At 50.4% G+C, this 23,647-nt stretch overlaps 3 protein-coding genes across 6 annotated transcripts; 1 reads left to right on the top strand and 2 right to left on the bottom strand.

Moving 5' to 3' along the window:
- The first annotated feature begins 1,536 nt into the window (after positions 1 to 1,536).
- LOC101433623 (G patch domain-containing protein 4) lies at positions 1,537 to 10,372 on the top strand. Of its 4 annotated transcripts, none has more exons than XM_012520492.3 (8): positions 1,537 to 1,613; positions 3,783 to 3,919; positions 4,398 to 4,471; positions 4,572 to 4,664; positions 4,767 to 4,853; positions 6,414 to 6,505; positions 6,764 to 6,814; positions 7,051 to 10,372. In XM_012520492.3, exons 2-8 carry the CDS (start codon positions 3,841 to 3,843, stop codon positions 7,907 to 7,909), a joined length of 1,335 nt encoding a protein of 444 aa, XP_012375946.2. In that variant the 5' UTR covers positions 1,537 to 1,613; positions 3,783 to 3,840; the 3' UTR covers positions 7,910 to 10,372. The 4 variants fall into 4 exon arrangements, with proteins under 4 accessions (XP_012375946.2, XP_071063586.1, XP_058165868.1 ...); XM_023585247.3 differs by lacking the exon at positions 1,537 to 1,613 and adding an exon at positions 2,089 to 2,177; XM_071207485.1 differs by lacking the exon at positions 4,767 to 4,853.
- On the bottom strand, positions 8,705 to 11,235 carry NAXE (NAD(P)HX epimerase). Its single transcript, XM_004480601.5, has 6 exons — positions 10,976 to 11,235; positions 10,753 to 10,861; positions 10,453 to 10,563; positions 10,259 to 10,372; positions 9,349 to 9,496; positions 8,705 to 9,028 (listed from the first exon to the last, which is right to left on the bottom strand). Exons 1-6 carry the CDS (start codon positions 11,206 to 11,208, stop codon positions 8,826 to 8,828), a joined length of 918 nt encoding a protein of 305 aa, XP_004480658.2. The 5' UTR covers positions 11,209 to 11,235; the 3' UTR covers positions 8,705 to 8,825.
- Positions 11,236 to 14,643: 3,408 nt separating this feature from the next.
- TTC24 (tetratricopeptide repeat domain 24) lies at positions 14,644 to 20,770 on the bottom strand. The gene is made up of 9 exons (XM_071207293.1): positions 20,065 to 20,770; positions 19,669 to 19,872; positions 18,972 to 19,100; positions 18,705 to 18,817; positions 18,247 to 18,345; positions 17,079 to 17,173; positions 16,789 to 16,988; positions 16,050 to 16,293; positions 14,644 to 15,628 (listed from the first exon to the last, which is right to left on the bottom strand). The coding sequence occupies exons 1-9, from the start codon at positions 20,768 to 20,770 to the stop codon at positions 15,547 to 15,549; spliced, it is 1,872 nt and encodes a 623-aa protein (XP_071063394.1). The 3' UTR covers positions 14,644 to 15,546.
- Positions 20,771 to 23,647: the final 2,877 nt, after the last annotated feature.

Raw genomic sequence — 23,647 nt, 5'->3', positions numbered from 1 at the left:
AAAACCAAGTTAGTAAAATGACTAAACTAGGGATGCGAATATGGCTCGGGCAACTGGGATCCTGCCTACCATGTGGGAGGTTGCTGGTTCGGACCCCAATGCCTCCTGGAGAAGACAGGGAACTAGCCCAATGGCAGGCACAGCAAGCTAACACCAGAGACAGGAGAAGAAAAAACATAATGGGAGAAACACCAAAGCAGGGAGTGGAAGTGGCTTAAATGATTAGGCTATCTCCCTCCCATATCAGAGGTCATGCTTCAGGTCGCAGTGTCTCCTAAAAGAAGCAAGGAAGATGAGCAGACACAGCAAGTGAAAAACAAGGGAGTGGGGAAAATAAATAAATAAAAATAAATCTTAAAAAAAAAATGTAGTTCAATAGCCTAATTTTTTTTTAATGTAATAGCCTAATTTTAAAGACCAGAGAAAGGATGTACTTAGGTTTGAGAACTGACTTGTTGAAGGTCACACAATTAGTGGCAGAGTGGGAAAGAACTCAGATCTCTTGCTGACCAAATGTTTGTTGAATCTAATCTTCCTAAAAAGCACCTTGGAATATCTTTCACATCCCCTCTTCAAGAGTCTAAAATTCCAGTACCAAGATACATTGTTTAGAGTATTGTGCCCACATGGCATATTTTAAAAATAAACAACTTTCTAATGGAAAAAAGTGTTATGGGGATGAGGGGATTTGACATAGTGAGCAACTGTGACATTAATGCTTTACTGTGAAATGATGAATTTTTTCTTTGGAAGTTTCAAGGGAGCACTAAAAGTGAACAGAAATACTAGTATGGGAAGACAGGGAGAGGATGATTTTTCAGGTTTAGTCTGGACATTGGGAAGGGTGGATGAATGAAGGAATGGAGACAGGTACAGTCCCTCTTGCTGGTTTCTTTTGCAATATCCTCTTTCCCTCCCCTGCAAAATACCTCCTTAAAATGTACAAGGCAAGTCTGTACTCCTCAGCCTGGCATGCATTCCGGGATCCTACATCTCTTTCCATGCCCCACGTCTCCATCTCCTCCAGGTCCAAACTCCCAACTTTCCTTGGCTAGCCTGGATGCTCCCCTCTCAGGGCTCATGTCTTATGCATCTTTGTATCCTCAGTACCAAAGGCACAGGTCCTGGCACACAGTGGTGAGTTACAAAGTGACGAACCTCCTGAAATCTCTAGCCTTTAGGTTTTCATAAATAACTGTTCCCGCAGGCAGAGGTTCCACCGCCTTAGAAAGTGCCTCCACGAGGCTTTAAAGCCACTTTCGGTGCTTCACCCAGACTTCTCCTTCCTCATATCTGCGCCGAGCGTTGGGCACAAAGCAGTTCTTGGCATTCTGCGAGGGCGAGTAAAGACTGAAATCCCTTGGCCTCTCAGGGCCTGCAGGGAGGAAGTAGCTAGAACATCTCACAAATCTTCGGAAACGGACACGCTATGGCCCCAACCACACCGGTAAATTGGCTTCCACAATAGTTTCCCCTGGGAGGACCGGTACTTTGGTTACAGCGCATCTCTATGGTTTCGATAGCCTAGAAGGGCCAAGGCAGCATTTCCGGAAAATGGCGGCGCGCAAGTCTGATCTGGCACATGTTTCCGCAGATGGGACCGGGCGGTGACGGTAAGGAGCTCCTGGCCCTCGGAACAGTGGCAGGTGGAGCCCGGACTCAGGAGCGAATGTGAGGGCAGGGGAGTAGTTTTACCCAAGAGGAAGGAGGCTTAAGGAAAACCGCCGGGTCTTTAGGACCGCTGTAAAACGATCGGCCCCGGGCCACTCGTTTAGAAACCTTCCGGAAAACTCAGGTTAATTGGACAAAACCTCAGTGCCCCTAAACGTGATCGAAACCTTTACAAAAACTGCAGCTTACAGCCTGAGACCTAGTCCTTTCTCTCCACACTTACCCATTCTTTTGAGCCCATTAAAGCCATCCCCACCTATGTGACATTCAGTTCAACAAATAGGACTGAATGCATTCTCCGTATCTGACGCTGCCTGAAGTGCACTGGGGTTGGGGAATAAGGCCTGTTTCTGGCTTCTAGGATGAATAGGGATAGGCTATGGTAAGGCTCATAGCAGAAACACAAAAAACTGTAAGAGGGTGAACAGTGCAGTGGTTAAGAACTCCAGTCCTGGAATGCTTAAGTACCAATCCTGGATCCACTACTCGCTGACTGCTTGATTTAGGCAAGTAACTAAACCTCTCAATGTCAAGTTCTTCAAGTTTATGAATTACTGATAGTAATAACTTCCTAATAGAGTTTTTGGAAGGATTAAATGAGATAATCCATGTGAAGCGATTAGCAATGGTTTGGCAATAAGTGTTAGGAATAATTGTTATTGCTGAAACATGGGGGTTAAAAGATCAGAGATGTCTTCTGAGAGAGGGCAGAGTTTTGGGATAACTGTAAAGGCCTCTGTGTTTGAATTTTCCTTCTCTTACACTATTGAGACACAAGATAAGCTATTTTTTCACCCATCCCTTTTCTGTTGGGACTCTCAAAGTATCAGTCAGGTTTTCAAGTAATTTGTCCTTCACAGCAGAAACAAGAACAGTGTTCTATATCATCCTGAATTTGCTACTCATCAGAGCTAAAGAGACTGGTCACCATTCTTAATCCTAATATATAAAATTTAGGAGTGACTGCAATGGTCTTTTTCTAACTATTCATACCAGGCGTTCTCAAACTCAAATAAAACTTTTACCCTTCAGAGTTGTCACTTTGGGACGCTACAGAATTATTCCAGTAATGCCATTAATCAGCTTTAAAAATTGCCTTCAATACCCATAACAAATTAGACATCTACAGATTTTAATACAAATTGACTGTAGTGAGTCAAGTCAACATTGATAGTCTTAGTTTTCAGTATCTGCGTGATAGGCTGTCTTAACCATTTTGGAGGCAAAGTTGGTATGTAATTTATGAGGTCATTCTGGGTCCAAAAGGAAGAATATATGAAATGCACCTACTTGGTGATATGATAGAAATAGTAAGAAATTGGAATTAGGCAACTTGGGCTCATATTCCAGCTCCAACTCTTACTAGCTGTGTGACCTCAAGTAAGAAACCCAGGCCTTGTTCTCCTCCTTTGTAAAATAAAGATAATACCGATCTCACAGGGCTGTCAGGATAAATTAGACAATGTGATAATGTGTGTAATCTATCTGTTGTGCATTTAAGTGCTCAATAATAAGTGCCCTTCCCAAGCTGGACTGTTTCAAACTGGGAGCTTCAAAAAGACTCAGAGACAGTGGCAGTATGGAAGTAAGTGTGTAGCCCCCATACTGAGACGACAGTGTAAATGTTGAGGCATGGGTATAAGATATGGGCTCTTTTAAGTACCATTATAACTCAGGTTAGCAAGCACCTAGCAGCTTTGGTTTATATGGTAATATAGTTTGGGAACTGTTATGTAGTGGTAGAGAATATGGACTGTGCAAATGAGCTGCCTGGGTTTGAATTCTATATACATTAGCCGTGTGATCTTGAACAAGTCCTTATTTGTAAAATAGGGACACTAATACCTTCCTGAATGGGCTGGGGTGACTAAATTAAATAACCCACATAAAACCTTAGCATGGCCTGGTATATGGTGAGCTCTATAAATTTAGATATTAACCTCAGTCATTCTTGACTTCATGATATATTGATGTTGGCCTCTGTGATCAGACTGTGTACTCCGCAAGGACCAGGACTTCTCCTTTCTCTCCCCAGGGCTCAGAAAAGAATTCGTGTAAGAGCAGCCAAGATGGAACTGATGATTTGGGCACTTTCTCCTTTCCTCTTAAAGGTATGATAGTGACCTCCTTTTTTGGTGAGGGCCTGAGGACAGACATACTTCTCTCACCATGAGCGTCACCCCAGAGGTCAAGAGTCGTGGGATGAAGTTTGCTGAGGAGCAGCTGCTAAAGCATGGATGGACTCAAGGTGATCCCCATGGGGCCCCTTCTACATCCCCCCAACTCCCTGCCAACTCTTTGCCCAGGGGAGAGACTGACCAAGCATCATTCTGGGGGAGGAAAAGCTAGTTTAAAGGGAAATTTGCATAAGAAATTTTCTGACTTTTCCAGAAAAGGGAGAAATGGCAGAAATTTGACAGCAGATAGTGAGAAAGAAGGGTTTAGGAGGTCTTTGAGAGGGAAGAAGAAACATAGCCTCTGTCCTCAAAGAGTTATGAAGTGTGTAAGTTATGAAGAGACAGTTTAGGCTTAGATAAAGCAGGGAGACTGCACGGAGTGGAGCTAGAAAGAATGGCCCTGGGAGGGCTTCTGGGAGAGGCAAAGTATGCTTCAACATTAGGCACATGGAATGGCAAGGAGTGGAACGTGGAGGGTATGAAGGGGTTGCCTTGTAAGGGTTTGGAGCAAGCAGCAGAATGAGCCAAGTCACTCACTGTCTTCTGCAGGCAAAGGCCTGGGCCGGAAGGAGAATGGTATCACTCAGGCCATCAAGGTGACGCTGAAGCAGGACACTCATGGGGTAAGACTGGGCAAGCTGAGGGAGATTGGCATGGATAGGAGGGGGGACCCTTGAGGGCAGGTGGGACAGCTGCTCAGAGCTCATATGCTTCCCCTGGCAGGTGGGACATGACCCTGCCAAGGAGTTCACAAACCATTGGTGGAATGAGCTCTTCAACAAGACTGCGGCCAATTTGATAGTGGAAACTGGGCAGGTATGAACTCTAAGAGATAAGCACAGTGAAACTCAAGGGCCTGAGACATGTGGGAGTGAGGGAGACATGGCATGTCTCCCCCTCACGGATTCTTCCTCACAGGATGGAGTTCAAATAAAGCATGTTTCTAAGGAGACCACCAATCAGAATCGTCCCAAGCCCAACCTGCTGTATCAAAAGTTTGTGAAGGTATTAAAGGCAGGGTGGGGTGGGGGTGAGGGATGAGAAAGTTCCTTTTTTTCCTTCCCTGGTCTCCCCAAGGCCTGAACAATTGCATCATGCAACTTACCTATTCTCAACATTGTCCTAACACAGTGGGATCCTATGAAGGCGTTGCTCTTGTTCACTTAGACTGCTGTCAGCAAGAATTGAGGTCTTCAGTTTCCACTGATCTGCATAGTGGTTAGCACTTAGGAGTGGGAGGTGGGGCACCATCCCTTGAGTCAAGGGTTGCCAGGTTTGACTGGAGGTCTTCAGTTCAAAGGACTTAGAAGCCAGAGGAGACCTGATGGATTATCTGGTCCATCCCGTTATTTTGCAGATGAAGCCACAAGGGGGAAAATGACTTGAAGAACCCACAGCTGGTTAATAATTGCAGGCAGGGCTAGAGGTCTTCAGACTCATTTTCTATTATCCTCTGCTGATACTGTACCAAGAGAAGGAAGATAAGGCTTACGGATCACCTATTATATGTTAAGGGCTTTATATGTTATCTAGTAAAATTTCCCATTTCTCTACATCTCTGTCATCTACTTCCCCAGGGCACACCATCATCTCTTATTTAATAGCCTCCTAACCACACTTTTCACCTTTAATCTCATTCCCCACCCCAAACAGTCCATTCTCCATAAAGCATCCTGAGTGTTCTAAAACACAAATTTCATCATGTCACTAATTCCTCTTTGACTAAGACAACAAGAATCCTGATTGACTATCACAGCTTACATGACCCTTCAGGCCTAGTCCCTGCCCTCTTCTCCGGTCTCATCTCTTGTCATTTCTCTCCAGGATCTTCATTTACACTTTGGCTAGATAGAATGTTTTCTTTTCTTTGAAAGTATCATACTCTTCCACCTTCAGATTTTTTCACATGCTATTCCTTCTGCCTGGAAGATTCTTCTCCCTTTACCTGCTGACTTGTTCTTGTCTTTCAGAGTTCAGCTTACACATTATTTACCTCCTGAAACCCTTCACTGAATCCTGAAGTCGGAGTTAGGTACCCCTCCCCTAGCATAGGCAATATTTCCATCACAATTTTCTGTTCTGCTACTCTCTCCCCCCACATGTAGATTCCATCTCCTTTTATTTCACTCTGTATTCCTAGGCCCTTGGCACATAATAGGTTCTCAGATCTGGTTAAGTGAAGCTAATGTAATAGGTGTTGGGTGAGAATGCCATCTTTATTCATTCATTATTGACACCATGGGATGACCATCAGGGGACACTTGTCCCACCATGAAGGCCTGATGACCCAGAGCCCATCCCTTGAGGGTAAGAGTCCATCCACTGCCCCTTTCCAGAGTACTTCCTCTTCCTCATTCTGCCCACAGGCTGCTCCCTCTCCCAGCAACTGCAGCCCACCTTCTGCCCAAGCTGGTGTATGCAGGATGGCACACCTTCTCTATGGGTCTATGAGGAGCACTGATGGTGGCTGGAAAATTTGTGCCTATGGCTGTGAATTCCTGGAGGGCTTCCAGAAGGGAACATGGATGACAGTGGTGTTTAGTGGGCTTGTCTACCCTTTTGTAGATGGCTACACTGACTTCAGGTGGAGAGAAGCCAGACAAGGACTTGGAGAGCTGCAGTGAGGATGACAATCAGGGCCCCAAGCCCCCCAAAATGTGAGACTCGATTTTTGTACAAGGGGTATATGGAAGGAGATGCCCTTAGATCTCGAGACAGAGGACCAAGACTAATGCTTGACCATGGGTTTCTTGGGGAGTGGAACTGTGTCATACTAATTTTTATATCTTCAGCACCTAAAAAAGTGCCAGGTCCTGAACAAGAACTGAGTATTGAAGGAATGTTTTTAGATGGGAGGAGAGATCAAGCCTTCCCAACAGATCTGTTTGTAACTCCTGATCTCTCCCTGCCCTCAGTCTGACTGATGAGATGCTGCTCCAAGCCTGCGAGGGGCGAACAGCACACAAGTAAGTAGTGGTTGGCTCCTAGGGTTCCCTTCTTTCTCCCCATCCTTGAGGATGGTTCATCCTTGATAATGTGCCAGTGTCTTGATTCTTTTCATCCCAGGGATATCATTTCTACTCCCTACTTATTTCTTGCCTGAGATGAAGCATCCCCCTGCCCCCAACTTTCCCTGTAGTCCCAGGGATTAGGCCCATTTCTCCTGATATCCTAAATTTGACTTGGGCCCCATCTATTTCAGGGCTGCCCGTCTTGGGATCACAATGAAGGCAAAGCTTGCTCGGCTGGAAGCCCAGGAGCAGGCCTTTCTGGCTCATCTCAAAGGCAAGAACCCTGGGGACCCTCAACAACAGTCTGAGAGTGAGCCCCCCAAAAAAAAGAAAAAGAAAAGGAAGCAAAAAGAGGGAGTGGAGGTTGCCGCAACTGAAAGGAACAGGAAAGGAAAGGACCCAGAACACACTGACCAGAGCAGCAGGAAAACCAAGAAGAAAAGGCGACATCATGAAGAAAAGCTCTCAAATGAGAGAGAGGGGACTTTAAGCAATGAGGAAGAGGCTGCAGGAACAAGTGGGCTTGAGGAATTGAAGAGCAGAGAGCAAAGTGATCAGCCTCTCAGGAAAAGGAAGAAGAAGAGGCGGCAGCATGTGGAGGAGGTGGAGGTCTTGGATGAAAGAGGAGGTGGTAAGGAGGCTGCAGGTGGTCTCAGGACAGAAAGGGTAGAGAGCATAGCATACAATGACCTATGCAGCAGAAGTAAGAGGAGGAGGCAGCATGAGGAAGAGGATGCAAAAATAGAGGATGAAGAACTTGAGCCTGCTGTAGATGGTAGTACCGGGGAAGCAGACAGCAGAGCACGTACCGACCTGAGACGCAGGAGAAACAAGAAGAAAAAATGGCAGCATCAAGAGGAGGTCTTAGATGTAAGGGATGAAGGGGAAGAGGAGCCTGCAGTGGTTGGCCGGACTAGGGATATAGAAAGGAGTGCACACACTGGCCTTGGCAAAAGAGGTAAGAAAAGAAGGCAGCAGCACCCAGAGGAAAGAGCTGGAATCATCACTAGCCACAGAACTAAAAACAAACAGAAGAAGAGAGATGTCTGACACTCAGCCAATTCCTTTTCAGGAGTTGGAACCTTAGAGACCTGGGTAGATGAAGGTTTTTTGTACTCCTCTCAGTGAGAAGTCCCTCCCAAGGAGGAACTTGAGCTCCAGAGCACTAGACTGTTGAGAGGAGAGTGGTAGAGCCATGCCTTCATTAGGGAGCAGGTGTGGTCCCCTTTGCAGCTTCTAATCCTTAGATCATAAACTCGTGTCTACAGGAGTAGGAAGCTAAGGGACAAGGAGTGTTGCCTGTGGGGAACAGGAACAGATACCTTTTGAAGGGGCAACTCCGCTGTAAGAAACTGAAAATACAGACATGTGAAAAGTTCTCATTTTTAAATATTGTGCAGGCTAAGAAAAACACATTTTTGATCTATGAGCTGAATTCATCCCACAGGTCACTAGTCTCTAACATTTACTATACCAAATAATTGAATAAACATCAGTTTGGGCTTCAAGCCTATATGTAAGTCCTGACTGGCCTCTCTATTCCCAGTCTAGGTCTCTAGGGCAGGTGCTGAATAGAAACTAGGAGATTTTCCTTGGAGGTCCTTAAAGGAAGTCCTTCTGTTTAACCTATAGTCTTGCTACACTTAAATGGAAGAATGCTTAGAGAACCTCATCCAGCTCCCTGTCTGCATCCCAAATAGGTAAGAAACACGTGTGTAAAGGACAGCACACCTTACTTGGAAGCCCATTTTGGCATCTAACAGTCAAATTTTCATCGCCCCCAAACACCCTATCAGCCCCTCCACCTGTTGTGTTCCCCCCACAGAGATCGCACAATACCTCCAGTGTTGCTCTCTGGCTCTAGCCACCTGTTAACCTTTATTGCCAGAAGAGCTCCCAGAACTCCACGGTTCTGGGGGTGGGGGAGAGAGGCACTAGGTGGGGAAGAATGCCCACCTATCTTCCTTTACTGCAGACGATACACACACTCAGTGTCAGGGTAGGGTGGTAGATTCAGCTGATACTTCTTTTCCAGAGCAGGTGGCACAAAACGGCCCCCCAAGTAGTGGTAGCGACCAGTAAAAAGGGTTGCACACTTTTTGGGTGCTGTCAGGGAGATGAGCAAGTCCGGCTGGATCCCGTCAGAGTTTCCCTTCTCCACATCCCATCCTGAAAAGAGGGAGGTATTCAGGAAGAGTGTGTCAGAGGGCACAGATGTCCAACCCCCTTGATCCCCATCTGAGGAACTCTTGTCCTAGGTGCTCCAGAAACCCCAAGATTTTGATCCCTTCATGGGCTTGGTGTGTAAAGGGGGCTCCTGAACTCTCTGCTCCCCAGCCCCAAAATGAGATCCATAAAGCCATACCCTACCCCTTCAGACTCAAATTACTTTAACTTGGTCTGAGCTTTGGGTCAAGAATCAGGACTTCTAGGTACCTGCCCTGATTCTCACCTCCACCCCCAGCCCCCCAGGCCTTTGGGCCCAGCACCTGAGGGAATGTCGATACTGGCAATAGGTACAGTGAGTCCACTGAGGACACTTAGGATGCTCCGAAATGGTTCCCGAACATCACCCTTGAAGCTGAAGCCAAAGATGGCATCCACCACCAGATCATACAGCTCATCAATCAGCATAGGCTGTGATGGAGAGGAAAAGGAAAGGATGTTAGGGCAATCAGCTGCATAAAGACCCTTCACTGGAGAGGGCTGTCCTCTGCACGTACAGACCAAAGACCATTCACAGAGGCATAAGTGGTTTTCTCTCATTCAGAGAGCATTATTCTGTGGCCTAGAAAAAAAAGTGTGAGTTGGTCACTGACTCAGGCCAAGTGGAGACCAGACGTGTTCTGTTCCAGTGCCTTCCTGCCACTGGGGAGGCTACAGAGGAATAGCCCAAGACTGGGAGTCAGGAAGGCTCTTCTGGTGTCAGCTTTGCCATGATCTGATTCTGTGACTTTTGGCAAACCACTTCCTTTCTGTGCACCTCAGTCTCTTCATCTGTAAAATGTGTTTTAAAGAAGAAATTCTCAAGTTTATATTCCTAAATACATGCATCTGCAGAAAAGGTTAGGATGAGGCAAGAAAATAGCCCTGAGAGGAGCAGAGAATGCGTTTACTGCATGCTAGGGGAAGAGGAACTGAACCATAGAGTGGAAGGAGTGATCAGGGGAGAAGATGGGAAAGGAAGCTTTAGAAAAGGTGGTGTTGGGGACTAACTGAGCACACCTTACAGAGAAGACTCTAAACCTGCTGTATTCAAACAGGACCTTTTAGGCACCTTCTGTGGTAGGTGCTATCCTGTTCTCTGGGAGTTTATAGTTTAGCTAGGAAGATAACCAAGTGAGGGACGGGCAGTTCATAGGCAGGGGCTATTGGGAAAATGGGGCGGTGAGCTCTTACCTCTGGGGGCATTTCGTCCAGGAAAGGGATGTCCATTTTCTGACACTGAGTCACCAGCGCAGAGAAGAGTGGCTTGTTGGGCCTTTTGGGGTAATAGATAGCAGGCTGGTAGCCCTTAGGAGGAAAGCAAAGGGGTACTTCAACCCCAGATCCTATAATTCTCATGCCCTCTCCCACAGCCTCCACATACTCACAAAGAGTTTGAGGTGTCGAGCACAGACGAGGCCATCTCCTCCATTATTCCCGGGACCACAGATGACCAGGACAGTAGGGAGGCTCCTGGACATGGACTTGGGGGGATATGCCTGAGGACAGAATCAAAAGGGATTCGAAGGGGCTTTGGGCTCTAAGACCAGGTTTGGTCTAGTTGTTCCTCACCCCATCCCACCCCCACGCCTTTGTGCCTTGACCAAAAGCTTGGGCAGTGACTCTACCCTCGTTCCTCCGGTTATCCGTCAGCCGCTTCTCCAGGGGTCGAGGGTTGTGCCACTGACCTTGGCAATGGCTGTGGCACAGCTCAGCCCAGCCAGCTCCATAAGTTGGTCCACGCTGAACTGGTATTGGTTAAATAGCTCCTCGTCCACGGCCTGCGCCTCCTCCTGGCTGAGGGAAAACTGGTGAGTGTCCGCCCTCGAGCTCCATCGCGCAGGTGGCGCCGCCACCCCAGACCCCGCCCCCGGGAGAAAAAACAGTCGGGCGGCCCGGAGCCTCCCCCACCTCAGCAACTTCACCGCAGCGCTCGCCATGGTCCCTGGGTGCCCGAGGCCCCCCGAGTTCAGCCGCTGCTGCCCCCACCAGGTGGGTCTCCCGTGGCAAGTGCTGGCTTGGGCCCGGACACGCGACAGGCGCGAGCCAGCAACCAGCAACCCGAGTCCGAAAAGCGCCCGGAACCCTGACATCCAGCCCACAGAGCACGCGCCCCCTGCCCCGTCCGGCCCGTCCTGGCGCATGCGCGGCGCCGTGCTCCGCCCCCGGAGAAGCCGGGCCGCTGGGCGCTCTTCCGGCAGCGGTCCTGCGGCGCAGTGCGCGCGCGCGGGAATTCCAGTTCTCTTCCTCGTGTTGCTGGATACGCTGCGCTTGCCAGGGTGTGTTTACATGTTGCCTCACGTTTCTAGATGTACTGAAATAATTCGCCTTGCTCCCAGTTGTCCGTCATGGTTTTGTAGCTCTTTTAGGAAATTTTAAAGCGAAGCAGTTAAAAGTCCGAGTTCCTATCCCACCATTTACAGGCTGAGTGAACTTGGGCACTAGTGGTTTCAGGACATACGTCTATAAAATGATAGTAGTACACACTTCATAGGTGGTAATGCAAGCAAAGCCGTCGGCACAGGGCTAGGGCTCAATTAATAAATAATTCTTATTTATGCCACTAAGCGTTTTATATATTTTAGGGCCCTTCTCACTACATTAGCTTCCTCTACTTCTGTTTACCAGAATAACACCCTGTATTTCTCTAATCATACATTATTCTTATCATCCTTTATTAAAATAATAACTATAAAAGTAGAAAATAATAACCTTCAAATATATTGGTTATGGCATAGGTTAAAAATGTAGTGGAGGGGAGCAGATATATGCCAAGTGGTTGAGTGCTTGCTTCCCACTTACCAGGTCCTGGCTTCAATCCTTTGTACCTCCTTAAAAAAAAAAAAAAAGTAGTGGAAACCATAGGCTCTGTGTCACATCATTTCATGAAAAACCTTAAGAGGAAGACTAAATTTGAGCCAAGTGCTTTTGTGAATAAAAATAAGCTCTGTTGCCTGATTAAGGGAGAAGGTTGGGGAATAACAAACCAGTTACCATTAACACACGAAGGATAAAGATAATTATCCAGGTAGTGAGGTTTTCTTTTTATGCTAGACTTATTCTTATTCTGCATCATGAAATGAATACCTGACTAGTTCACTGAGAAAAGCAAGCACCCCACATACTTTTAACCATTTCTCTGATATGCTCCTTTTTAATTATGAGAGGTTTATTATCTATGGGAGATAAACTTGGCCTCCAGATGTTTGTTTTACATGTTTATTGTAGGAAATTGAACTTGTGTCAGGCTGTGATTGTAGTAGGAAATTGTTTTTGTTAGACTGAGTTTGTGGTTGAAAACTGAGTTTACTCATCTAAACTATAAATATACATTACAATCAGATAATCTTATCCAAGACCTTGCTAACTTTATTTTATAATTTCACCAGTATATTAGAGGCTTCACTTTTACATATTACTTAAGACTCCCTACAGGCCTGTTTGAGAAAATAAATTTGGTGATTCTGAAAGATTCATTTCTTTCTTTCTTTTTATAGATTTATTTTTTATTTATTTCTCTCCCCTCCCCCCACCCCCTTCTCCCAGTTGCCTGCTCTCTGTGTCCATTTGCTGTGTGTTCTTCTGTGGCCACTTCTATCTTTATCAGTGTCACCAGGAATCTGGGTTTTTTGTTGTGTCATCTTGTTATGTCAGCTCTCCGTGTGTGTGGCACCATTCTTGGGCAGGCTGCACTTTCTTTGGCGCTGGGTGGCTCTCCTTACGGGGCGCACTCCTTGTGCGTGGGGCTCCCCTACGCAGGGGACACCCCTGCGTGGCAGGGCATTCCTTGCGCACATCAGCATTGCGCATGCGCCAGCTCCACACGGGTCAAGGAGGCCCAGGGTTTGAACTGCGGACCTCCCAAGTGATAGTTGGACGCCCTATCCATTGGGCTAAGTCTGCTTCCCTGAAAGATATTCATTTCTAAAGCACAATGTGAAACATCTTTCTTTAGCACATTTTTTAAACACTTCTATGGACCAGGTCCTTTTACTCATTTATCTTCATAGCAACTCTATTATTATACCTATTTTACAGATAAGAAAACTGAGGCTCCAAGATGTTAAATGGCATGCCCAATGACACAGGAGCAGCTGTTGGAGATAGGACCCAAGCAACCTGACCTAGAATCTGTATTTTTTTTTAAGATTTATTTTTATTTCTCTCCCCTTCCCCCCTCCTCCCGTTGTCTGCTCTCTGTATCCATTTGCTAGGTGTTCTTCTGTGTCTGCTTGCATTCTTGTCAGGCGGCACCGGGAATCTGTTTCTTTTTATTGCGTCATCTTGTGTCACCTCTCCGTGTGTGCGGCGCCATTCTTGGGCAGGCTGCACCTTATTTTGCGCTGGGCGGCTCTCCTTGCGCATGGGGCTCCCCCTGCATGGCAGGGCACTCCTTGCACACATCAGCACCGCACATGGGCCAGCTCCACATGGGTCAAGGAGGCCCGGGGTTTGAATCAGACCTCCCATGTGGTAGGAGGATGCCCTATCCATTGGGCCAAGTCCACTTCCCATGAAAGCTACATTTTTAGACCTTCCATGCTGCAGCCAGGCATGGCCCTGTGACTAAATTCTGACTGATGTGATATGAACTGAAATGATATATACAACTCCCAGATCATGCCCTTAAAAAATGAATGTTGGGAGCTGAGGTGGCTCAAAAGATTGGGCACCTCTCTCCCACATGGGAGGTCGGGGGTTTGGTTCCTAGTGCCTCCCAAAGAGAAGATGAGCAGACAGCGAATGCAAACAATGGGGGGGGGGGGGAATAAATAAAATAAATCTTTAAAAAAAAAAATGAAAGTCTCCCTCCACTTCCTCTTTTCTTCTTACTGGCTGGAATGAAGGTATAATGCTGGAGCTGGAGCAGCCAGTTTAGACCATGAGATGGAAATCCTGTGTTGAGAATGGCAAAGCATCCTGCCTGTGTCCCCAACTCTGTGGAGCCACCATATCATCCCTGGGATGCTTATATAAAAAAGGAATAAAATTCTTTGTTTTAAAGCACTGTTCTAACTCACTTTGACAGCACATATACTAAAGGCACATTATATTGGCCTTTGTTACAGCTGGTGAATTTGCATCCTAGTCAATACCTCTTGAATACCTTATAAAATAAGTCCATTTGATAAGGAAACTTAACAGCTGTGCCCCAGGACTTAGTACTGTGCCTGGCACATATAGGTCCTCTGCAAATATTTAAGTGAATCCACAAAATCTTGTGAAGTAGTTCACTGTACAGTAGAAGCCTTCTTATCTGACATGATCAGGAGTGGATTGTCTTACTTCATTAAAAAAAAAAAACACACATTTATTTGCCATCTCTCAAAGTGGGGCCAAGGTCTTTCCTTTGAGGAGGGTCAGTGATCCAGTTTGCTTCCTTAAAATGGAATAAACAATGGCACATTTGAAGCAATCTGAGTATAGAATTCATCTATATTTTTATGATTTTCTTTTAATCTGCAAGCTTCTTGCTCATTTCTAATTCAACAGTTTTTAAAAAGTGACTCACCTTAATCAAGTCTTCTGAGCATTGAACTTAGTTTTCATAGAAACAGTGCTTGTTTTCACACTCTTAGTTCATCAGTTTATATAATATTTAATTAAATTACAAATTACAGTCAATAACACATACAACTGGAATAAACACATTTGGTATTAAACACAACTGACTCCTGGAAGGAAATGGCTTAACTGAGGGAGCAGAACTGTGCAGCATTCTAGAATATGCTCACAGTGTATGTCTGGATCCTGGCTTCTCTCCTTACTATTATGTGGTCTGGGAAGACAAACTACTTAGCCTCTTTGTACCTTCTTATCCTCATTGGTGAATGGGATAATAACAGCAACTGTCTCATAGACTTGTTGGGAGGATTAAAGGAGAAAACACTTGTGAAGCACTTAAAATAGTGTGGAGCATGTGGTAAGTGTTAATAAATGTTACATAATATTGTTGTTGATGCTGCTAGCAGCAGGTGTCTTAGAGGCCTCTGTTTCACAGGTTACAGGCCTGAAATGGGGATCCACTATGTCTCACAGAGGACATTGAGTGTATTGGTTGATTATGGTTCATCTTCTATAGTATTATGCCCATTTCATATATGAGAAAACAGAGATCTGAGAGAGTTAGTGACTCCAAAGCCACTTGGCCAAGAAGTCATAGTTTTCAGGACTGACAAGGGCCTTAGCAATCATGATGTTGGAATCTAGGAAAAAAAAAGGGGGGGGGGATTCACCACCCATTTTCCTTTTCTTTTGCCTATTGAGACCAACAATTCCAAGGAGGGGCAAAGGGAACCTCTCCATGCTGAGACTGCAAAGCCCTCATCCAGGCTGCTCAGGACTCCCTCCACTGACCGGACCATGTTCCGTGTTCGTACAGAGTTGAACAACTGGGAAGAGGCTCAGTCCCCAGAAACCTGTAAAGCGTGTGTGTTGGGAGCCGCGCGGCAGAGGCCAGGGCTATCGCGAGCAGGGTGGGGTCACGTGACTGTGCAGAAGCCAGATTCCGTGGGTCTCCTTGGGCCCTTCCTGCTGTGGGTTTCCCTGGGCCATCTGGATGACCTGAAGGAAACAAGGGGCTTGCCAGTAGGGGTGACTGGGGAAAGGAGGAGGCAGCCTGCTCTGGTTCCAGCTTCCTGGGGCCCCCTACAACCATTTCAGGACCTTACCTCTGCTGGTGGGTTCCAGTGCAGTAGGCTGTCGGCTTAAGCTCCACATGCCCCCATTCTGCAGGCCTTTGCCTTTCTTTGAGGCCTATAGTCAGGTCACGAAGGAGGCAGGGGAGACCCTGGGCCTCCAGAGCTGGATGAGGATTGTTCCGATGACTAAAGGTCAAAGATAGAAGAGGCTCAGGGCCCTGCTTCCCCAAGCACTAGACCCCATCTTCCTCCCCCCTTCACAGTGGTCACGTTCCATCACTATCACCCAACCCACATCTTCTACCTCATTCTCCCAAGCCCCTCTTCCTCCCCCAGGGACCCACCTATTGGCTTGGGGGCCACTGGGTACCAGGATGCCAGGGTACCCCACTCTGGGGGAGCTTGAACCTCCAAATGGGAGATAGGCCCTCGGTCCTGGACCTGGAGAGGAACAGACACATTTATCCCAGGCCTTTCCGTACCAAGAACCACCACAGCGGAAAAGAAAGCTTTGAGGGAACAAGGAGCGTGGGAGCCACAGGATGGGTCCCTGCCCACGGCAGGTGCTTGGCAAACACAGACCGTCTCAAGGCTGGGTGGGGGAAATGATTCACCGGTGCCTGCAAGGAAACACACTAAAAAAAAAGGACATCAGTGAATTCAAGTCAATTCAACAAGCAGGGAGGAACTCCGCTCCCAGAGTTGGAAACCTTTGGGGGATATAAACTAATCACTACGAGGGAGGGTAAGAAGAGCGCGCAGGCGCCGTGCGAGATACTCAGCAGCCTTTCCAGAAAACTTAGCCTCTAAGATGGCCTGAGTGAGGAGGAAGAGAAGGCGATTCCACAGAGAGTTCAGGGAACACAGGCCAGGGCCTTGAGGGGCGGGCAGAAGCAGGGAGGGGCTGGGAAGCTGGAGGACCGGGAGGGGAGGGGCGGGTGGGCGTCCGGCCCCGCGTCAGGCCCGCGGCGGGAGCGAGCGTGGGTGCGGCACGGCGGGGGCGCGGGGCGCGGGGCGCGGGGCGGGCGAGCGCCCCATTCGCGCCGAGGCGGTGCAGAGCGCGGGCGGCGGAGGCGGACTCACGCGGCAGCCTCGGCGTCCCGGACGTCACGGGAGCGTTCGCCGACCCCTCCTCTTCCTCCTCTTCCTCCTCCTCCTCCTCCTCCTCCTCCTCCTCGCGGGCGTGCGGCGTCAAGCCCGCGCGCTCCCGCCCAGCGCCAGGCCTGTGGAGGCAGGGCACGCGGTGCGCCGGTGCAGGGCGCCACCTCCCGCCCCTTCGCGCTCCCGGGGCTGGCGGACGAGGCCCCCCGCCGTCGCGGGGCTGCGACAGCGCCCCCAAACCCTTCCCCGAAGCTCTGCGCGCGTCTCCTCACCTGCGCCGGCCTTCCGCCGAGCGTCTCCCCGCCCCGGCTGGGGTCCCTGCCCGCCGGGCCCCACCTGGAGCCTGGGGCCTGCGCGGAGCCGGGGTCTGGGGTCCAGGGGAGTAAAGGAATCGTTTTGAGCAAACGGGTCGCCGTCCCCGCTCTGCATGCGAGGGTGGCTGTACGTTCCCTCAAGCTGCCTGCACCGGTGTCAGGGAGGGACAGGGAAACACAATGGCCCGGAGGGAGAAGTGATAGGGGCTTAAAGGCGTGTAGCTTGTTTCTGAAAGTCAGGGGTGAGGTCCTTTGTTCGGTTAAGGTTCCCACTAGTAATTCTCAAGTTAGAACGCAGGCTCGCCGACTGGCAGACCTGCTCAGGGCCTGACCACCACGCCACCCTGCCTGGGACCCCAGGAGCAAAGCCTCAGCAAGTTGATAGCAGGCCTTCTTGCAATGCTTCTGAACCCCAAGCCAACCCTCTGCCTGTACCAGGCTTATTTAATTTTACTTGCAGATATACAATATGGTGTCCTATTATTCTTTTAAAAGGAGAGGACACAGAACCTGTTCAATAAATAAAAGGAATATTAAAGTATAATTTCAGTTCGTCCGAGGAGTTCCTTGGGGTGTCTCAGAGTGTGAGGGGAGAGGCTGAGAGGTAGACAGGGGGTAAGAGGGGCCGGGGAGGGAGGGATGAAGGGAAGGAGGGGGTTGAGGAGCCGGAGAAGGACCGGCAGGGCGGAGACCTACAGAGAAATGCCTCTAGACTCTTAGAGACCTAAGACTGGAGGGGAAAGGAGGGAGGGCGAAGAACCGAGCTGTCTTTCTTTGGAGCGCCATCCCCATCTTGTGGCCCTTTCGGGAACTGCAGCCAAGGACTTAAAACTCCACCTCCTCCGGCATGTGGGTTCAGGAACCTTGACCTCCACCCAACGGATTGGTTACCTCTCAGCCAAAGCCGTGACACAACCCTGCGTTGGAGATCTGCCACCACCCCGCGCCCACCTCCCCACCCTCAGGTCGTCCCAGAAAAGTGATACACCCCATATGCAGGCCTGAGACAGAAGAACACTGAGGAGCACTCAAGGGCCACATCCCTGAGGACATCAGCTCTGCTTACACCCCCCTTCTCTAGATAACCTCTCCCCCGCCCAGCTCCTTGTCTCAGGCGTCATCTCACCAGAGTGTGAGCAGGGACTAGCCGTGCCTGGGCCAAGTGGATCCTCATGGCATCAGCCAGTTTGGCCACCAGCCTCTCTCGCACAGAATCTGTCTCCTTCTGGGGGAAGGATGGATAATGCGGTAATGGGGAAAACCTGGGTTTTGTGGTCATCTGAGGATCAGGGAAGAAAGAAACAAGAAAAGGAGGAGGGGAGGCAGCTGTCTCACCTCTCTTTTACCCCCTCCCTGTGCCTTTCCCAGGGTTGTGCCACCCCCTGTCTAGAACAGTGGAGAGAGACTGAACCATCTTCACAATGATATCCCTGGAGTGTAGCACATGATGTGTTCAATGCCTATTTGATGACTGTATGAATGGTGGGGAGAAGACAAGGAGGGAAGGCAGGAATGCCAGGTGGAGAAGGCTTCCTGGGGCAGGGGTGGCAGGGAAGAGTTAGATTCTGGAATGGAGGGTCTCACCTGGCACTGGGCCAGTGCTTCCTTATAGTGCTTCAAGGCCTGCTCAGGCTGCCCCAGTCGGGCCGCAGCAGCCCCCAGACCCTCGGAGGCCTGCCACTGCCCCTTCGTGTCCCCTGGGGAGAGAGAGCCTGAGAGGGCCTCTGACGGCTCCCTCCCCCACCGACCCATCCCTGCAGAGGTCCCCCCAGTTGCCTTCCCACCAGCCCCAAGGATCCTCAGCCTTTGGGGTCCCCCTCCCAAGCCACATGCTCACTCCCTCACCCTCACCTGTGTCCTGGGCCGCCTGCAGGGCATGCAGATAGTTGTCTCTGGCAGCCTTGTGGTCCCCCAGCTGGCTCAGTGCGAATGCCAGGCTGCCAAAGCTCCGGCCCTGCTCCCACCGCTGCCCCAGAGAGCCTGACGACAGAGCCCACCCATACAAAGAGGGGACCGTGGCAGCAATCCAAGGAGAGCTCCCAGGAGTCCTGGTTCTCATTTCCAGCACACCTTCAGAGGGACTGCAAAGGCCTGAATTCCCAATACCCAGCCTCTCCTCCATCCTGAGTTTTGACCCGAATCCCCCCACTGGCTGCTTTGAGTCATACAACAACGCTGAGAGGTAGGTGTGGCAGGTATTAATAACCCCATTTTTATATGTATGGAAACTGAAGTTCAGGGAGCTAAAGGGGCACAAGGTCAGAGGAGGGGCTGGCCTCCACTGCGGGCCTCCTCTCCTAGCCAGTGCTCTTCCCTCTGCCTAGTGCTGCCTTCCCAACTTGCAGGCCTCAGCCTTGGGGCCCACAGTCCCCCATCCTGTCTGCCCAGCCTATCTTGAGCACCCCCAGCCCTCATTCCCTCCTTAGCTCAGGGCTTCCAGGCCCCATACCTGGTCCCCAGAGTCCACCCACCATCCAGCCTTGGGGCCCTGCTGGAATCCCCTCTTAGCTTCTTGGTCCCAGTCCCATTCCTCAGCCCTTGCACCCACCATGCAGATCGGCAGCCTTCTGGTGAAACTCCCGGGCTTCTTGGTAGTTGCCAAGTGCGTTGTGGGCCATCCCGAGGTTTCTTAGCACTGTGGCCTCCTCCCCCGGCCCCCGGCAGAGGGGCAGGGCCTGCAGGAAGGCCTCCACTGCCAGCGGGAACAGCCGGAGCTGGGAGTAGCCCAGGCCTAGGTCGTTATAGAGTCGCCCTAGAGGGCATGGCCAGGGTCACTGGTAGGCAGGTTGAACATAATGAGGATGTTACATCATTTACTGAGGCAGCTCCTGTCCCATGTCTCCCCCGGCCTTCAAAAATGCCTCAGCTTCCACTCCTCCCCTCAGAATACCGTCAGGGTATGTACCTCCCCGGCTCCCACACCTTCTCTGCCCAAAGCACTCACCAAGCAGCTGGCACTCAGTGCTCCGCTCAGCAAGCCTCCGGCTCTCTTCCAGCACCTGGACCACTTCACCCGTCCCATGCTGTCCGCTCTTCAGCATACACCCTGCCGCGGCCCCCAGTGCCAGGGCTGCGGCCCGGGGCTGCCCCAGCTGGGCATAGGCCTGACTTGCTTCCTGCAGGCAGCGGGCTGCCAGCTCAGGCTGCCCCAGGGCCTGGTAGCAGGCTCCCATTTTTGCTCGTGCTTCTCCCTGGTTGCCCTGTGGCTGGTAGTGGCCCAGGGCCCTGTGGTACCAGACCAAAGCTTGGGGCAGGTCGCCCAGTGCCTGGTAGGCCAAAGCCACATTGAAGCACTGGTCGCCGTGGCACCCGCCCTGAGTCTTCTTTTTGGGGTGGGCACGCAGGAGCAGCTCAAGGCCTCTGGCCGGGTCCCCCATCTCCATGTAGGCGGCCCCCAGGTTGAAGGCACAGGCCCGGAGAACAGGAGCGTCCCTGGCTCGCGGGATCTTGGAGGCCAGGAGGAAGGCCCTCTGGAAGCTGCTCAAGGCCTGGTGAGTCCGACCCGCTCGCAGGGCCCCATGGCCAGCCCTGGTGAGGGCCTGGATGCTGGCCTCTTGCTGCGCCCACTTGCTTTTCTTCTTCTTTCTCTTGGAGCCTGAGGGCTCAGGCCCAGGCTCTGGGGGGCTGTTCTCAGGGGTGGGGGAAGACATAAGGCTGACAATGGGGAGCAGAGAGGTCAGTAAATCAGCCTGGCCTCCCCAGAGCAGGACCCCTCAAGGGTAGTTCAGCTCTACCCCTGCCCCCTGTGACCCTCGGGGTTTCAAGGATTTCTCTCCATCGTCTCACCTCGCTTCCTCTGTCCCGTTGGGCACCAGCCCTACTCTTACTCCAGCGTTCCAACTCTTAGTCCTCCTTCAAGACTCAGCTCAATGACGGCAGACTTGGCCCAGTGGTTAGGGCGTCCGTCTACCACACGGGAGGTCTGCGGTTCAAACCCCGGGCCTCCTTGACCCGTGTGGAGCTGGCCCATGCGCAGTGCTGATGCGCGCAAGGAGTGCCATGTGGCGCAGGGGTGTCCCCCGCGTAGGGAAGCCCCACGCTCAAGGAGTGCGCCCCATAAGGAGAGCCGCCCAGCGGGAAAGAAAGTGCAGCCTGCCCAGAAATGGCACCGCCCGCACGGAGAGCTGATGCAAAATGATGCAACAGAAAAAAGAAACACAGATTCCTGTGCTGCTGACATCAACAGAAGCAGACAAAGAAGACGCAGCAAATAGACACAGAGAACAGACAACCGGGGTGGGGGCGGGGGAGGGGAGAGAAATAAATAAATCTTGAAAAAAAAAAAAGAGACTCAGCTCAAGCAACAGCTTCCTTCAGAAAGCCCCCCATACTCCCAACAGGCTGGGGCCTCCTTCTGTACCCCCACAGCTTCTCGTCTTTCATGGTATTTACCACACTGGCTTAGAGTTGTTATCTTTCAGGTCTGTCTCCCCCACCCGAGTCTGAGCAATTCGAAGGGTCTGGCACATAGTAGAGCCTCGGAAAAGGTTTACCGGATGAGCAGAAGAATGGATGAATGAACAGAGCATATACAGGGCCTCTCCTTCACCTCCTTCACGCCGTGCCCCCGCATACACCCACCCACTCATCATCTGGGTACTCCTGTGGCCTAATGTCAAGCTGTAGTTCAAGTCAGTTCAACAAGTACTTGAGTGAGTATTGAGGAGTGAGCTCCTGCTGCAAGCCAGGAGCCAGACTAGGCTTTGAAGGCATAAAGAAAAATAAGCTTTGCATTGGCAAGGAACGGGGACCCGCAGACTCTGCCTCTCCACTTGCTGGCCACTCCCCACCTCAAGGGGGACCTCTCTCGCTGCCATCTCCTCAGCATTCTGTCCTGGCCCCCCACCATCCTGTTCTGGTCTCCAGAGCCCTCTTAAACCCAAGTACATGCATCTCATCAACATGTGTGTACTGTTAGCATCTCTCCCCTTGCAAGGCAAAGCCTTTTCTTGAACTCTCCTCCCAGGAGACAGGAAAGGAGTGGAAAGCCCAGGCATTTAGACTCTCAGCCCCTCCAGCTTTCTTCTTTCTTTTTTTCCACCCTCCCTGCCCCATTTACAGAAGGGGCAGGCAGAGGGAAGCAGTCTCCTTTTAAAGGAACTGTCCCTGCTCCTAAGAACACCCAGGAATCCTGCCTCTTCCAGGCCCCCATTCCCAGAGCATTCCTGGCTACCCCCACCCAGTCTTGGGGTCCCCGCCACAGCACGTCATACCTGCTTTGATCTTCTCTGCAGCTGGCGTTCTGGAATGGTCTCTCTGGCTTGGGTTACCTCCCCTAGCTCTTAGCTCAGCAGTTACCCCAGGGTTACCAGACGACTGGGTGCCGCCTTCCACTCCTAGGGGAATATCTGACAGACAGCTCAGGTGTCCTATCTGAGTGCTGAAGCCTAAGAGACACCCGGGTTTCTTTGTCCTTCCTGTACTTCCACACGTGTCCCCTGCAGACACACCCCTCGTGTCCCTAACTCCAGGGAATGAATCAAAGCATCATGGGGCCAGTTACTGGTTACAACCTCAGAGATCCTCTATCCCTTGTTTGACAGGGGAGGGAACTGAGGTTCAGAAGGTGGGTGTGACTTGCCTAAGGTCACACAGCAGTCATGTCGACAGGGTTAGACCACACGTCTCCTGATTCTAAGCTAACCAGCCTAGGGTGCCTTCCACTACACTCTGAATTGCAAGCTTTAGTTGGGCTCAGGCTGCCCCAGAAGTGAATCCTTTCTCTCTCACACACACACACACACACTTAGACACTGTAACTCTGATGGCAGTTTCACATCGGGAACAGGGTGAAAAGTTGATGGTCAGAAAGGCCTGGAGATCAGAAGAATCTCCCTGCCCCCGAACTCCTTTTCCCAGCTCCACTGATCTGTTACCACCAAGTTCTGCTTAATGAGAGGACAGCAGGGCCCAGGACAATGAGCACCCACTGCCCTACTCACCAAGGGCGGCCTGCATCAGAAAGCAAATGTCCTCATTTACCAGGGGAAAGTCCTCTTTCAAGCAGAGAGATCTTCTCCAGAAACAAAATGGTAAGGAAGTAGCTGGGCTCACCATTTGTTCTGCAGACTCTGCTGAGAGCCTGCTGTGTGCAGGCGGAGTGCCGGGTGCCACAGATGGCACCCAGACCCGAGCAGGCTCTCCCAGCTGCCTGCAGCTTCTGCCCACGGGCTGGGCCTTCACAACTCCGCCGCAGCCTCGCCAGGGCCAAACGCACAGCTCAGCCTGTTGTTCACTCAGCAATCTGCCCTGGATGATTTGGGGAGAGGGCAGGGACTGAAGCTGCTCTCGTCATGGTCCCCAATGACTTCCCAGTGATCCAGATCATTTCTGAATCATTTTCTTTGTTGATTGCCTGCTACATTTGCTACATCCTTGCAACTCTCTGCTCACTTGGCTTTCCTGACTCTTTCTGCTTCCCTGACAATTCCTTCTCAGTCTCTTCTTTTTTTATTCACCTCTAAAATGCTAGTGTTCTCCAGCACTCTGTCCTTTGCTTTTCCTTCTTCTTACTTTACATACTCTCC

This window comes from Dasypus novemcinctus, chromosome 13 (assembly GCF_030445035.2).
Source record: "Dasypus novemcinctus isolate mDasNov1 chromosome 13, mDasNov1.1.hap2, whole genome shotgun sequence".
Taxonomy (NCBI): domain Eukaryota; kingdom Metazoa; phylum Chordata; class Mammalia; order Cingulata; family Dasypodidae; genus Dasypus; species Dasypus novemcinctus.
This window is presented reverse-complemented; position numbering and strand designations above follow the sequence as displayed.

Excerpts from the sequence above, each read along its gene's own strand:
- LOC101433623 (XM_012520492.3), top strand. The coding sequence starts at position 3,841 with ATGAGCGTCACCCCAGAGGTCAAGAGTCGTGGGATGAAGTTTGCTGAG. Across the intron at positions 4,854-6,413 it reads TGTATCAAAAGTTTGTGAAG|ATGGCTACACTGACTTCAGG; the intron begins GTATTAAAGGCA and ends ACCCTTTTGTAG. Across the intron at positions 6,506-6,763 it reads GGCCCCAAGCCCCCCAAAAT|TCTGACTGATGAGATGCTGC; the intron begins GTGAGACTCGAT and ends CCCTGCCCTCAG.
- NAXE (XM_004480601.5), bottom strand. The coding sequence starts at position 11,208 with ATGCGCCAGGACGGGCCGGACGGGGCAGGGGGCGCGTGCTCTGTGGGC. Across the intron at positions 10,862-10,975 it reads GCTGCGGTGAAGTTGCTGAG|CCAGGAGGAGGCGCAGGCCG; the intron begins GTGGGGGAGGCT and ends GTTTTCCCTCAG. Across the intron at positions 10,564-10,752 it reads GTGCCACAGCCATTGCCAAG|GCATATCCCCCCAAGTCCAT; the intron begins GTCAGTGGCACA and ends TTCTGTCCTCAG.
- TTC24 (XM_071207293.1), bottom strand. The coding sequence starts at position 20,770 with ATGTCTTCCCCCACCCCTGAGAACAGCCCCCCAGAGCCTGGGCCTGAG. Across the intron at positions 16,989-17,078 it reads TCGGCGGAAGGCCGGCGCAG|AGCGCGAAGGGGCGGGAGGT; the intron begins GTGAGGAGACGC and ends GCCAGCCCCGGG. Across the intron at positions 16,294-16,788 it reads CGGGACGCCGAGGCTGCCGC|GAGACGGTCTGTGTTTGCCA; the intron begins GTGAGTCCGCCT and ends CCACCCAGCCTT.